A 16,217-nucleotide genomic window follows, 5' to 3' on the forward strand; every position below is an offset into this window, starting at 1 on the left:
GCACATAGAATTAAAACAAGGGAATAGTGGATAAAAATCATAGGCAATACTTTTGTCAAGGCAATAGAATCAGAGGACGTGTTCTAAGAGGCAAATAAAAGTCAATAGGCCTGCGCCAGTGTCAAGTGGAGCCGGGCTCTGTTGTCGATCACACGGTTAGAATAGTTCAAGATTGACGTTGCCAGGAGTACTCTATTGTCAAAAGGGAAGCAAAAGTTATAAGATGGAAGGACAAGCCTTCGGAAAGGTCCTCAAGGTCGGACGGAGAGAACGACCAAATGGACACAGTATGTTATTCGGATGAAGAAAGCTGGTGGTACGGCAGTTGTTCCTGGTAGTTCCTGCAGACTCACGGTTCCTGAAGGTTCAGTCGGGGGGGACAAGAAGGACGACATCTGGAGCGGTCTGCACTACCTAGTGATGAAGCCAGCAGCAGCAGCAAAGCAACGAGGAATAAAAGGTGTGCTCCTTAAAAACAGGAGAGGGCTCTTCTGATGGCTATCCAGACCACTACAGCTCAGTGCAGCGATTTCGACCCAGAAGAGGATTCTCTGGCTGTAGAAGGTGAGCTGGTTGATCCCACCAGGCTCAAGGGAAGAAGACTCCGGACTGGATCTTCTGTCGTTGAAGGGTAAATAGCTCAGGACTACAGCAGGGCTTCACCGGGATCCAGGGGTTGCAGCAGCCGTCTTCTCCTCCACTTCTCTTCAGTTCTTGTAGTTCCAGTGGCGACTCTGACTTCCAGCCCAAGAGTCCTGCCTTTTATGCAAAAATCCCCCATTCACACAGCCGTCAGGCTGTCAATAACACAGCAGGGGGGTTGTCCAGCACGGACAACCACCTCAGCCAATGGACACAAAGTTTGACTTGGGTCTCCAAGCAGACCCTGTGCAGGGGGTTACTAAACCCCTCCCTCACATTCAGCCCATCTAAACACCCAGACGCCAAAGGAGGGCTTCTTTGCAGAAGCCCGCCAAAGGACGGAGAACGAGGAAACCAGACCTGGTTTGGCGCGAAAAGCAAACAACAAGAAAGTCCTTTCCAACATGAAATGGCAAAAACCCACGCTAGGACCCAAGATAAAAATGATATGGGGTAGCGGGTTTTATGTTCACTTCTGTCACCACAGCCAGAACACTAACACAGGAATCCATGTAAAAATGATGGTTACCACTGCCACCAGCCATGTCAAGTCGGGAAGGGGGACACAAAGTGCCCCTTGAGGTACAAAAGACAGGGGAAAGATATTCCCCTCCAGTATTCCATTGTAAGATGGTTTGTACTGGATCTGTATTTAAAAGGACTAGTAAAGCGGAGTAACGCTGAAAGGAGACACCCAAATAATATCATTGTATGCGGATGACACGCTGCTCTATGTTCGAGAACCCGATAAAAACATTGTCCCCATCATGGCAGACATCAACGAATTTGCAGAATATTCGGGATATACGGTAAATAGTGCAAAATCAGAAGTGTTCCCGCTCACCCCCTCCACAAAATGCCCAACTCGAATGTGCGGCCTCAAGTGGTCTGAACACCACATCAGATACCTTGGAGTTCTGGTTTCTAGCAATAGACAAACCTTATACACTGATAATCATGATCAGGTGCTACAAACACTTAATACTAAATTGCAGATCTGGAGGCGTCTCCCAATTTCATTACACGGTAGAATTGCCATTCTTAAAATGAGTGTACTTCCAAAATTGCTATACCTATTTGTAAATATCCCTATATGGCCGGGGAGGGAGTTCTTCTCTAGACTTCGATCCATGGTGGTGTCCTTTCTTTGGAACGGGAAGACGGCCAGGATCAGTTGGGAGACAATGACAGAACCATATGAAAAGGGGGGAATAGCTGCACCAGACTTTGAGCTTTATTTCACGGTGGCACAGGCACAGTTTGCAAAGTACTGGTACGATGAATCGGACAACTCCCCTCATACGCGAATAGAAGAATACACCACTGTGCCCACCAACATCAGGTCGGTGATTTTCAACACCAGACATAAGGACTCTTGCGAATTCGACCCTGTGAGCTGCACGGTAAAAGCCTGGGGAGCTATATATAAAAAATTGAAAATAGAGATCCCATATAACCCCGAAATTCCCCTGTGGAAATACCCCAAACCCACCCCACATTTGATACCGGCTTACAGGAAATCTGGGACCCTGATACAGAGATGAAAGTGGGAGACATGTACATAGAGGGGAAGTTTGTGACCCTTGCGGTGTTCACGAGGAGCATGGGAGGTGGGCAGCTCAAGACACAACAGTATTACCGAATGAGATCCACATATCAAGCGTGCTGGCCATCCTTTCCCGATGAGCCCCCTTCCCATCCGTGCGTACAGCTGGTCACAACACAGGGTGGGCTGGGAATTTCCAGACTTTATAAGATAATACAGACTCGCTCCTGCATGGTAAGCCAGTTAAAGGAGAAATGGGAAGCAGTCATGAAAATGTCAATACCAGAAGATAAGTGGGCAAGATACTGCGCACTCGCGAAAAGAGTGTCCCTTAATGCGGGTCTGCGCCAAATCCAGTTTAAAATCCTAAATAGACTGCACTATACCCCCGCCAGGATAGCTACATTTATGCCTGACGACCCAGGCAATTGCCCTAAGTGTGGGTCCCCGGCAGCGGGATCCTATCATATGTACTGGGAGTGTCCAGCTGTTGCACGGTTCTGGGAAGAGGTTGCAAATATACTAGCTGAAATCACACAGATCCCCCCCAAATTTGACCCCACAAAAATATCTGTTTGGTGATATTGGTAAATGTTCCGAAAAAAATCAGACGGCTGTTCAATGTGTCATAGCTAAGAGATGTATATTGAAAGCATGGAAGAGCCCAACTGCCCCCACCATGGACACTTTCCTGCGTGAGTTAACCTACATAAACGAGTGTGAGGAGCAGTATGTACTGACTCAACCTAGTATGAGTAGGCCAAAGGACATCTGGGACCCCTTCAGGGCATAACTTTGTGATATGCTTTCAGACACCGAAACAACCATGTAAATGACAACTGTTAAGCATTCAATGAAGATATTGTTGTATATGCGATTGTAAACTGTGCTAACTGGGTACGAATGTAACTGCTGAGACCATCAATAAAAATGTAAAAAAAAAAAAAAAAGGCTAGTAAAGCCAATGGTGACTTTACATGTTTCTAGGGGACAGTAGTCATCCCCAGAAATTGAGTTCACAAGGGAAGTCTAAAAGACATCCCTGTTTCACTGCACTAAAGGTGCCGTGTAACACACAAGTAAAAAGATGATGCCTAGGGTGTTGGTGACACTCCATAGCCCATAAGCACAAAAAGTAGAACACACACAAAAAATACACTGTAAGAGTGGGGAAAAAGGCTCACACTCTTACCAGGTGTTAAAAATAAACCCCAGAAATCCAGCAAAACTGCTGAGGGACTCACTAGGTAAGGAAAATTAGTTATAAATGAGAAATCTCCCGAACACTCCCACTGCCAGGTGACATCCTTCTTGGTGAGAGCATGCAGCGGTTCTGAATGGGAGGCAAGGTTCTTGATGAACCGGCCACAATACGTGACCATTCCCAGAAAACTTCGCACTTCGGAGACGTTCTCTAGGGGTCTGGCCTCCATAATGTCTTTCACCTTCTGAGGGTCCGGTGATACACCCCTTCTTTAAAGACAAAGCCGAAGAATTCAATTGTGGTCTTAAGGAACTCACACTTGTCTCTATGTAATGTTAGACCAAGAGACTGGAGCTGCTCAAAAATCTTTGCCAGTTTGTCCAGGTGTTCGACCTCTGGCTTGGCAAACACCAAAATGTCATCTCTGAAATTTAGCACTCCCTCCAAGTCAGCAGGGGCGCCACGGATTATGTTCTGGAATACCTCTGCGGCCGATGTCACCCCGAAACTCAATTGCTTGTAGCGATAGAGACCACGATGAGTTGTAAACGTGGTAGTGTATCGTGATTCAGGGTGTAACATCATCTGATGGTACTCAGCCCTCGGGTCCAGCTTCGAGAAGATATTATGTGTTATGTCATCAATGGTGCGAGTCAGATGTCGTTCACTCTTGATCGCTTTGTTCGGAAGGCACATGTCCAAACATATTCTAACTGAGTCAGTCTGCTTTGGTTTCCTGGCAATGACAATCGGAGAGACCTACGGACTCGGGCCCTCCACCTTCTCAATAATGTCCAGTTTGACAAGATTGTCCAACTCCTGGTCGACCATCTCTCTCAGATGGAACTGGACCCTTCGATTTTTCTGGGCAATCATTTGGACAGACTCATCGATGTGGAGTCTCACCGGGTCACCAGCCATCCGTCCAATGCCCTCAAACAGGCTGCCGTATTTCTCCAGCAGCGTCTGAATGTCTTCCAAGTATACAGCGTAGGCAAAACTGACAATGCCCAAGGCCTCTGCCGCCGCACAGCTCAGCAGGGTGTTACTGCTCATCGTGGTCACATGGAAATGTGCGCTGATTGATGCTTCCCCAGGTCCCAAATTGGCCACAAATGCACCATCTAGCGGGATTGGCTATACCCCCACCGAACATGAATATGCGTGCCTTGGGAGTTACCAACTTCAGCGGACACTCCATGGCGTCATAGTGTTTCCGCGCCATGACCTTCACCGATGCCCCTGTGTCCACCAGCACGGGAACTGATAACCCTTTCACCTTCACTAGGCACCTTGGCTGCCTCCTGGTCTTGGTCTGCAGGACGCCCACACAGGACACAAAGAATACATTCTCCTCCTCCTCTTCTTCCTCATCCTCCGGTATGGCACCATAGTCCCCTTGATCCACCTAGGCAACGTTGGGGTGGGGGGGTATTGTTGTCAAAAGAACCCCGCTCTGACCGTCCCCCTTGGGACCACCACTAGTAGTGGAGCTCGGCACATTCGGGCATAGTGGTCCGACGCCCCACAGCGGCCACACGCTTTCCCCAGCGCTGGGCACTCTGCTGGGTGTGGAAGGTCATAACCACATTTCAAACATGAATCCACTGACCTGGTGCTTCTGTCCTGCTGGTTTCTACCTGGGCGTCTAACACCTCTGCCACCCAGACCACGGCCCACTTCACATACTTCTTCGGCCTTACCAGGGCGCATCCCGCCTCCTTCCGGGATGCTCACCTCCGACACCTCCTGACACCGTCCTATGCGAGGCAGTTGATGCTGGGTTCCAGCAGCACCTGTCTGCGTAACTTGCCTAACGCACATCCCTAGATCAGCTGGTCCCGGATCATTGTGTCAGGATTGTCCCACCCACACGGCACCTCTAGCCGGCACAACCTTCCGTTGAATGTGTCCTAAGTCTCGTCATCCTTTTGGCGCATGACAAAACATTCATAGTCAATGTTCGCAAGTGCCAGGAAGTAGTCATGCAGAGCGGCTTTTGCAGCATCATAAGAGTTGTTGGAGGGTTGAAGAGATTGAAAAATGTTGTGCACCGCTGGCCCGCGGAATACAGCAGAGTAGCCAACTTGCTGTCATCATTGGTCTCCATGGTGGCCCGAAAATACATATCCAGCCTATCAATCCACATCTTCCAACGAGGCCCCTGGCTGGATGGTGCACCCAAGATATCAAACTCGGGTATTGGTTGTAAAGTTCCAGGTGGCCTCATCACAGGCTGAAGTTGGGGCACCAGTCTGGGGGGCCTGCACAGGGAGCAGAGGATGTCCTGCTTGCTCGTTCATGATGGTCAGCGCACAGGCACCCCACCTAACTTAAATGGGGCTGCAACTCACCACCAGCACCTAGACTATTAAACAGTGCCAATATCTGTGAGACAGTGAAAGATGACACACACTGGATGGAAGCTGAAATCAAAGCTGAACCCCTGTGACCACTTGATGACTCCTTCTACCACCAATCGGACAACAGACCAGTGCATCAGTCCATGCACCCCAGAAAATGTCCAAAATGAAACAATCAGGGGCACCTGGCATGCACCACAGTCCACTGTGCGCAGGATTGGCAGATGTTGCTGCCAAGGAACTACCAAGCCACTCCAGTGGATCCAGAAATGGGCCCAGGGAACAGACACACAAAACTTGCAGGCCTCCCCTAGCTCCTCACCTCAAACTCGATGAAAAGTTGCAGAAAATGATTTCACAGGCACAGCACGTGCGGATCAGCTGTTCCACTGACAAGAATTCGAAAAATGAAGGCTGGATGGCTACAGGCACTCTAGGAAAGAGCTGCAACCATCCCAGGCCTATTGTACAAAAGGGCTGCCAAACCGCATGGTTTCTCCCCTCTGCGCGGCATTCAGGATGGTGAAAATTCCATCAAACGAAAAGAATAATTCACTGCCTACACCACCGTGCCCGGGTGAACAAACGGATGCTCGTCGCCACTGTTATGTTTGTCCGGTTCCAACCGGAGTACCCGTGAGCCTCCTCCCGCCTGCAGAGCCACATGCACACAGGTGTAATCGGTTCTGCCTCCCGGCTGCTCTGAGGCGGCGGGAATGCCCCTTTTATTTATGCGGAACACGGCAGAGTGAAACGTCACTTCGCCACATGCTTGTGCCCTTAAAGGTGCAGCACCAGAAGCCAGCTGCTCCAACAGTCCGGGTGGGGGCCCGACCAGCCAGCGTATTAGCCGCGGCAACACCTCGCGTTCTGTTTAGGCCCCTGAGCGCTCCTTCCGCACTGTTTCTCAATGCTCATTTTGGGACGTTATTCTTCTGCTCCTCCGTGGGGGGCAAAGGGGGAGTGCATGCGCTGCTCCTGCCTAGTCTCTGGGGCTGGGCTCACTCTCTGCCCTTTGACTGGGCTGGCAGGCTCTGCTGTCCCTGGGGTGTAACTCTGGCACAGCATCTGTGGCCCACTGCGGCGTCCCTCGCGCCGCACAGCGGCTGCGGATTTCGGCACTCAGTGCCCTGTCAGGGCGCTCTCCCGCAGGTTTGAGTCCGCTGTATGGCGGGGTCGCTATTGATGACCCGATGGGGGGTGCATAGCTTGCGGTTCAGCTGCAGGGCGGCTCGAGGCTGGAGCTCTGTCTTCCACGTCCGCCCTCTTGAATCTACCTTTAGGATATTTTTAAGAACCATCAGTGTGCATGAAGTGCAGTGACGTTAGATGAGAAAAGTGATTCCTGTTTTTCCTCCATTGCTACCTTTAGCAGGATTAGGAATTCTCGAATTCAGCTGCTACTTTGCGTGCATTTTACCCCTGCGTGCCAGAAACGAAAACACGCACTTGCCTGAAGTGTGGCCGGGCTGACTCTCATCTTCATTGCAATTGATGGCATAAATCTCATTTAGGTGATTCATATAAACATGTATTATTAGTGATGCTACTGCTTGTGGCGTTGCCCCGTAAGGGCTGCGCACGCAGCGGCGTGACGTTGCACGTCGCCGCGTGCGGCTTAAATAAACGGGGCGTTCCCGGAATCGCAGAGCGACTGGGGAGCCCGAACCTAACGGACGTGTGAGTCTGAGCTCTGTTGGGTTGGGGGCTCACGGGCACGCCTGGGGGGCCAAGGACAGACCCCCAACACTGCTACTCACTGTTAATACAGGGACTTTTACTCCTTTCCCTGTGACAAGTCTTTTTGGATCTGCATGATTTTTCCTTCGTGGAAAAGTCTGCGACAGAAAAGTTTGCATAAGAAATGTACAAACCACAAAAGGGTCCTATAATGGGTTTTTTTGTTTTTTTTTTTAAAAAAAATCTGGTGTACTGCAAGGTTCCCCCCCCCCCCCCGCAACCCCCGCTCACTATACTAACCTAAAATGCATGTTACCAAAGGTTCAAACGTTTGGTGTTCGAACCTTTTGGTGGTATGCATTTTTCTGACTTTGTAAAGTCAGACTTTTTTTGGTCATTTCGTACAGTTCCGTCTTTTTACTAAGAGTAATTCACACTGCAGACCCCAGTTAGCAATCAAAGCTTCCAAGACCACACATTGAATCACAAAGTAAACCCCCTTTGTATTCAGCTACTTAGTTTATTTCTATAAATCCTGCTTGCCATACATACATGAAGTGTTCGGTTTTGCGTTGCACTTCAAATCTTTAATCAAATCAGAAAAGTGACAAGCTGCATGCCCCAGTCAAACAATGGCTACAAGTAAATGCCTTTATCATTTAGTTTCTTTTGTTGTGTGTCCTGAAAGTACTGTGGCAAAACTGAGGAGATATTACTAAGCTAAGCTCACATCGCTTAGATCTGGTTCAATGTGAGTAAGCATTTGGTTGAAGTATGTCTTTTAACTAGTGAAAATTATACAATAGCCCAGAATAGTTAAAACATTTGTCTGGTTTGTGGAAGCATGCTAAAGAAACTGCACGATAAAATGTGTATATACCCTTTTTTCCTGCTGGAACCCCTGACTTGGAAGCTCTCTTGTATAAGGTGTAGGTCCCCCCTGCCAATAAATCCTGGCTACACCACTGGTTCATTAAAAAACTGTGTAAATATCTTGTCCTAGTCATATTGTTGCTAATTTCTTATTCACTGGTGCCAGGGACGAAAGTTGCTAATAAGTTATGCTGCACATAGTGATATGTAATGTTGAACATTTATTTCGTAACTGGTTTCTTTTTTAACATAGAATAGAATCAGTCATTTTTTTTGTGGTCTCCTTAAATTGCCATCTCTGAAAAAGTATCTCTTTTTCAGCAACTACAATTTTTCTACGGATGATTTCAATAGCTCTGGCAGCAGTAGTGGTCATGGTTCGAGTGCTGGTGTTCAAGGAGGAGTGGATTGGATGAGGAAACTTGCTTTCAGATACAGGAAAGTGAAAGAGATCTACGATCATTATAAAAGCAATGCTGGTGGTGAGTTGGTTCTCGCAAGGAACTTATTTAATTGTAATTACTAATACATTTGCTTACAGTTGTGCCTAATTTATATAAATGGCTCCTTCAAGAAAGGACGATTCAGTTTTTTTTAGAAAATGTGATTCATTTGTGGTATTCACTTTAACCTGTAATAATCTAGAATGAAAAACTAGAAAAGATAAATTTCTAATGCTACTCATTTCAAACCTTAATTTCGAAAATTAATTTTAAAGAAAATTGCAAATATATAGATATTCCATTGCATGAACCTAGCTGGAGAGAAACTAAACGCTGGACATAGAGGGAAAGGAATAAAATAATGGTGCATAGCATAACATCTGGGAGGGATGGAGTTGCAATGTCAACTTTAATGTTAATTATCTCTTAAAAGGTGCAACTCGCCTGTATGCCTCAGTGCATTGGAGAATACAAAATCTTGGACCATGGTCCTGAAGTCTGAGGCTTGGGTGAAGGTCTTTATTTTGCACAGAAAATCAATCTGTGAGACTTAAGAGAGAAGCCTGATTGCAAGTGATTTCTCACTGGCTCCCAGCTGTGATAGAATTTGCCAAGCTTCATTTCTGTCTGTTATTTTCGAATTTCGTGATGTTTCATGTAACTTCCAAGAAGGACAAATTCAGTTCTCGTGGGGTTCATCTTTAAGCAGACACTTAACATCCATGCTCACAGCCCTGTGACCGCCCTGTAGTTGATGGATTTTGAAACACCTATTACCACGCATTATCAACATATTGCTGTATATTGATATGCTGGTTTTGGCTTTTCTTAAATAAGTTATATGAAGAGGTTGAAAATTAACAAAAGGAGAATGCACCCTTGTGTATCAGGTTGTGATATGTCGACCAGAACCATTGATGCCCATCAAGTGAAGCTGGTGCCTGAGAGGAGGTGAAAAAGTGCAGGACAGATTAGAGGAATCCCTTGCAAGAGCACTGGTGCATAATAGTGTTTTGTGGTTAACTGTGTTGAATGCAGTAAGGCAGTTGAGCATGTCCAGAAGGCATGCCTCTACTTGTCTATGGTGTGTGGAGCTACAATACAAATCTACATGGTGGCAGACTTGGTGAGGTATCTTGGTAAGAGGCCAGATTTAGATTCTTGCATGGAATTGCATTCTGAAATTTGACCATGTAGCTGGAGGGTGGCAAGTTTCTTGAAGACCCGTCAGGTAACGATAGATGCATGATCTGGCGATAGTCATCATAGTCCTGTGGCTTGAGTTTGAGCTTATTTAGCAGTGAAGGGGTGGGGATCTACTCAGCATGGGATGTTGTTGAGCGAACTGTTGATAGTGTGTAAGAAAAGTGTTAGTGCTCCCACAAGGTGTTTTCTTACAGTGGGGGACATGAAATTGTCCTCTTCCTATGAGATAACTTTAAGGGCTGTACAAATGTTGGTATTATCTTCCTGGGTGATGGTTCTGGGCCTCGACTATCTTTGTGTGGTGTGTAGGGAATAGCCAAGTTGGGTTTAGGGCTGTCAGTGTGATGCCTGATCCTGTTCAATGTTCCTTAAAAAAAAATAAAACCGGGAGGGATAGAAAATGGCAATGCATATCTTTCCTCCATCCTGGTGGGCATCCCCCAACATGGGGACAGTACTGGAACCTTTAGCAGCAAAAAATTGAGGTTGCCCTTTAGTATAGCGTGCGGGGCGCAGCCTCGGGCGGGGTAACCCCCCGCCCTCCGGCTCCTCACCTCAGTCACCTTTTCCACAAGGACAGTGCCGGACATGGCAGCCAGTGCATTGACTTTTTTATCTTTCCACTTGCTCCCCGTTTTGTTTTTTTAATCATATTTAACTTCCCTTCGGTGCATCGCGGCCCCCGACACATTTTGGCTGCAGGAGGATTCACAAGATGTCCCTAATGCAACTGCTCGTTCCAGGCCTTGGACCCCCATGCACTCTCGTCTTGGGTGTATTGGGCCCGACCACCGCTGGGACTCATATTCAGTTATTCAGTTTACAGCGCTCTCGGTCACAGGGCATTGAAGAATAGGTTGTCGCAATGAAGGGAGATCTACCACACTTCTCCTCTGCCCCACCTTAAGGAATTTGTCACCAGGACCTCTCGTCAAGACAAGCTAGGCCCTCAGTTCAGCACACTCCACAGCGCGGGGACTTCTTCTCTGGGGTTCCCACGAATAGGGGTTCCTCGGATTCAGGTTCTGGCAGGCCTGAGGCCTCTAAGGCTACTGGCTCCCAAGCTGAGCGGCTCAGGGACCCTAACTAGCTGTCCTCGGAAGGGCGATCAAGTTCGGACTCTTCTGCAACCCCAAGTGGTAAGGGATCGTCGAGTGCCACCTCCAAGAGCCTGTCCTCGGCACGATCCAGCATGGCTACTGGCACAGGTGCCGAGGGCATCTAGCCTACCGGAGCTTACTCTGAGGTTGTGAGTCAGGGTGTTAGGACTACCGGCCAACTGGACAAGGGCTCAGCACCTACCAGAGTGATCTCTAAGGTCGGCGCTTCTGCTTTGTGTGCAAGAGCCAAGCTGTCTCCTCACATGTCTGAGGCCTCTCGTTGCTCAGGGCCTTAGCGCTCTCCCACTTAGGGCGTGGTGCAAAGCTTCACAATTTCAGAGAGGCACATGGCAGAGCCTGCCAGGCTGGTGGCCATCTTGGATCCAACTCCGGGCTTGTCTGTGCTTTCGCCCAGTGAATGGGATTACAAGATGATCACAGTCCCCTTACCTCTGGAAGTGGCTGCAAATTGTACGGTACAGGCATCTGGTCTCCTCGGGGCTATATCTACCCATCGCAGCCGCTACATGCCTCAGGCACCTGGGCACTTTATTCAGGGTCAGAGGCACAGCGCCTCGGAGGGCCGGTCCCCTAGGGTCACCCAGCAGTTAGCGAGGACCGCTTTTTCGTATGAGGAAGAGGAAGTGCTTGTTCCCCTTATATGAAGGGGCTCCTGAAGGATATCATGAAGGTCATCCCGCAGGCAGCGCCACCCCAGACTCATCCTCTGGGTGCTCCGCCCGTTCCTTCAGCGGTGCCAGTCCCTGCCCCGGTCCTGGCCCTACCGGTTGTTCAGACCCCTCCTGTACCACCACCGCTCCCCTCAACAGTGGTTGGACCTGTCTTCAGCCATAGACCTAGGGGAGACCCCGTCAGCACCTGTCTCCTAGAGCCAGGACTCACCTCGGTCTGTGAAAAGTAGGGTGGGGGGTTGATGAGGATGATGAACCCTTGGCATCCATTCAGGACATTCATGACCGCCTTCAGGGCCTGGTGGAGTTCTTTGGGGTTCCTCTGCCTGAGGAAATCCCCCAGGAGTCAGGAGCGCAAATAGACGTTTTAGGTAAGCGCACCACGATCTGGTCTGGCATCCCCCTCCCTGAAGGATGTTCTGCAGGTGGTGAGAAAGGTCTGGGAGAAGCGCAGGGCCCACGCCCAGATGAACAAGAAGCTAGACAGCAGGGACAGGCTGACGGACGGGAGCCAATCCTCCTGGCCTCCCACCCGCATATGCCTTCTTCGGTGGTGGCTGCGGCCTCATTATATTCGAAACCATCATCTTTGTCTTTCTCCACGGGAGCCACCTCCACTTGTCTTTCCAAGGAGGATAAGGTTTTCGAGTTTTTGGGCAAGCACTGTTATTCCATCACGGGACTGTGTCTGCGGTAAGCCAACGCAGACACCCTCTTGGCTGCAGCTTACCAGAAGCTGTGGTGGGAGCTTGGGGAATTTCTGCCCGAACTCCCTTCGGACTAGCAAGCTTCCTTCAATGCTGATCTGGCAGAAACCTGGGCTGTTGCGCAGGACCTCATGGAGTCTTATGTCTCCCACATCGACACAGCCAACAGAGGGCTGTGCCCTGGTGTCGAGGTAAGGACGCTGTGGATGCTTGCCACTAAGTTTTCCTCTGACATGCAGGAGCAGATTCAGGATCTGCCCTTCAACGGCATGGACTTTTTCATTTGTCAACCAATGACTAGTTGACAAAGAAATAAACCTACACTCAAACCGCCAAGTCCTTGGCCATCCTTACAAAGCCAGGACAGAAGTCCTTCCCTCATTCTCAGGGCAGTGCCAAGTTCAAATCCTGTGCTTTCTCCGGCTTCAAGGGGTTTCTGGTCCGTGGTACCTAGAGGCCTGACACGTCACCCAGCGACAACAGGAGGATACAGCAGAGGACCTTGCATGGGTTTTTTCGGCTCCCCCTCCTCTGCTCCCACCTCAGTGACGTTGTTAGGCAGAATCCTATGCAGTTCCCTTAGGGAGCACTACAGAAGATTAAGACTACAGGTATATGCAATAAATCACCTTTGGTATCAGTCTGTACTACACAGATTTGGTTGGTAGCTGTGGCTGGGCAGTCAGACTTATCTCCGGAGAGAGATGAGCAGTATTCATGGTTTACACAATAGGACTACAGTATCTATGGAACAAGGAAACACTGACCAAAGCTTTGTATCGAAAAGAGTATATATATTTATTTTACACACTCTTAAGTCCACACACAAATCACTATCATTTAACCCTTTAACTGCCATGGGTATTTCCGCCCTTTTTTGGTGATTTCGGGGTGATTTCGGTATGTGGCCATTCAATGCCTTGTAACTTTTTTGTTACATGAGATCTCTTGGCCAAATTTGGCTCCTTTTTTTCCCACATGTAGACGGTCATAACGTCACCCAGGAATCCTCGGTTGCTGTAGCGGGATGAGAGAAAATAAGCAAAAAGGGCGAAAACGTTGGTTTTTTAAAAAAAATTCCAATAAAATGATGTAAAAAGAAGCCTGTGGTTTTTTCCTTGTAAGAGCTAGGAACAAATGGTTTGCTGTGGTTATTTCCCCAATTTCCTGGCTTTCAAAAACAGGTTGAGTGGAAACGAAAAAAAAATATTTTGATTTGGCTATCAACTGTTTTGTGAGAGGTAGCCGATTTTGGCCATTTTTGCCAATTGGACATGCATGGACGGAATGGAAAAAAAGGGTAGGAAAGCCGAATTGGAGGAGAGAAAGGCATATATTTCTGAAAGGTAGACAAAATTCCAAGTTTAGGAAGGGGTGATTTGCATAGGTCCATCAACAACTAGGTAGGGGAAAAGCGGGAAAATGACCGAAAGAAAAGTGTGTTGGACATGGTTGGCTTGTGAAAGCAAGCGTCCCCAAACAGCACGATCCTCCCCGCAATGAGAGACAATGAAGGACTCCCCCAAAATGGGAATAAGGCCAAGACACAGTGCGGGTGAGCGTAAATGGGAGTTTATCAATCAGAATTGGGCATGCAAAGAACTCTGCAAAATCCGAGAGCGCTCTGTCTGACAATAGCAAAGACAGGCGTATATATTTACAAAAAACGTCATCAAAACCTACATACTATAGGGGGCACAAGTTCATTGGGATTGGGTGGCGACGACTAACTATAGGTGCTGCTGCGGCGTGGTTGGTCTTGGCTGAAGGACGTCATTGGTCACCCTCGTGGGTTGGGCTGGGCCTGGCAGGTCGGCTTGAGTTCATCCGGGCGGTGTTGGTGTGCCAATGCTGCCTGTGGCAGAGATGAATGCCTTTTCTGACTTACTTGCCCTCGGCCATGCACACCGCAGTCATTCATTCATTTACAGTGTTATTCTCTTTAGTAAATCTTCCAATAGGTTATTTTATAGGTTAATGCAACACAGGAGGAATGCACCTTGTGAGGGGTCTGGAGGTAATATATCGAGGCCTGGTTACTCGTGATCTGTTGACCGGGACCATAGGTCGAGGGGCTAAGCTTCGGGGACTGGGGCGGGTGGTACAGGTCTTTCTGTTAGAAGTGGTTATGGATGTTTCGCTGTGTGTTGTCAAAGTGTTGGGTGTCCTGATTGCACAGGGCCATAAGTCTGAGACAGTCCGGTGGGTTGTGGGGTTTACGAGGGGGGGCTTGAGTTTAGACAAAGGTTTACTGCTGTGCTGTAAATAATGCAGGTGGCTGGCCGCGGCCTTGGGTGCTGCAGTGGGGCTACAAGTCTTTGAAGCGGCTCCAGTCGGGTCGGGGGAGGCGTGATAACGCAGAGCGGGGCTCTGTTTTCATGTCTTGGCAGCCTTCGCAGGGAGGGAGGGGGGATACATCGAGACCTTGTACGCATTCACAAAGGTATCTCCCTCGTGTGTTGCCGAATATAGGTAAAGACATCGCAAACATTTGAATACTTTCTATAATACTTATTTAAAATCACTTCAAAACATGCATTTAACCTTTGCTGGATGCGTCTCGATTATACCCAGTCCGAGCACCATATTTGTACATTATATTCTAGCAGCTACAGTGTTTTAGTTACATGCATATACATTCGCAGTAAATGAGGTAGTAGTTAGATCAGTGGAGTACATAGAAAACGACCCGCCACTGTACGTGACGGTGGTGGCACATAAGGGGCTTAGACATACACACATTATAAGTGCATTCTCGCGCATCCTTTACATGAGTTCATAGTATAGTTGCATTCGCTTTCTCGTGTATTCTAGCAGCATTAGCTTTAGTTATGGTGCAAAACCATGGGAGGTAGGCTGCCCAGTGATATACGCAACAAACAGATCCCTGGAGCGTTCCTTTATTATTGGTATCCACCTGCAAGGGTGTGAACTCGCCATTGCTTATATCATGGGAGCATGCTCTCTCATTTTAATACATTCTACAGGCGTTTGTAATATAGGAGATTTTGTGGAAGAAAGCATACTTCGCAAGAGGTCTTGACATTAATATATACATATATATAAAGACTGTCTGCCATCAGATGACCATTTTGCCGTTCTTCTCATTGTTCAGGCCTGCTGGCCGGGTCATGCTGATAGTACACTGCGGGAGGTGAACTGTTACAATGTTAGCGTATTGCGCTAGCTCATGTCGTCTTGTTCGTGGGAACGTGCTCGCAGCGGATCTGCCAGGGTGCTGCGGCAACAGGGATGTTCTCCAAGGGTGGGGGCCGCGCTACAGTGCGCTGAGCTCACACCATCTTTACCGGGCAAAGAATGGTTTCTGGGCCTAGCTAAATTTGTGTTGTAATCAATACATGTGGGCACTCGATACGTGTGGGCAATGTCTCCAGTGGGTGAGCCCTCCACCACCTGGGCCCGGGTGGCATGAGGGAACGCCCAATGGGCCATAGCCCTCACCTGGGGAAGAAACGCAGGCGAGAGGGGTCTCCTGGACCAGTCCTCCCCTACACTTGGTACGGCAATGGCTTCTATGAATTTTGAGAAAAGCAATGCTCCGCTACATTCCCCCGACTCGTGGTGTTAGGAAAGCACACATTTTTTGTAGTGTTTTACAAAACAAGCAATACCACAAGCCAAACACTGAGCCATGGTACACAGGACTTTTATGCTCATGGCCTGAACAGACGCACTTAGCATGTGTAAATCGGGAAAACCAATGTGGTGAGGAACGACAAGCATCCATTTTTTGACAGAGC

General features: G+C 48.4%; 1 protein-coding gene across 9 annotated transcripts in view; it reads left to right on the forward strand.

The window, feature by feature from the left end:
- Positions 1 to 16,217, forward strand: part of EYA3 (EYA transcriptional coactivator and phosphatase 3) — a 2,553,793-nt gene that overhangs the window by 2,089,147 nt on the left and 448,429 nt on the right. For all 9 annotated transcript variants that reach the window (XM_069623074.1, XM_069623072.1, XM_069623073.1 and 6 more), the window contains one exon: positions 8,630 to 8,790. In XM_069623074.1, the coding sequence (XP_069479175.1) occupies positions 8,630 to 8,790 (161 nt within the window). The remainder of the gene's footprint in view (positions 1 to 8,629; positions 8,791 to 16,217) is intronic.

This window comes from Ambystoma mexicanum, chromosome 11, assembly GCF_040938575.1.
Source record: "Ambystoma mexicanum isolate Mex_15411 chromosome 11, UKY_AmexF1_1, whole genome shotgun sequence".
NCBI lineage: Eukaryota > Metazoa > Chordata > Amphibia > Caudata > Ambystomatidae > Ambystoma > Ambystoma mexicanum.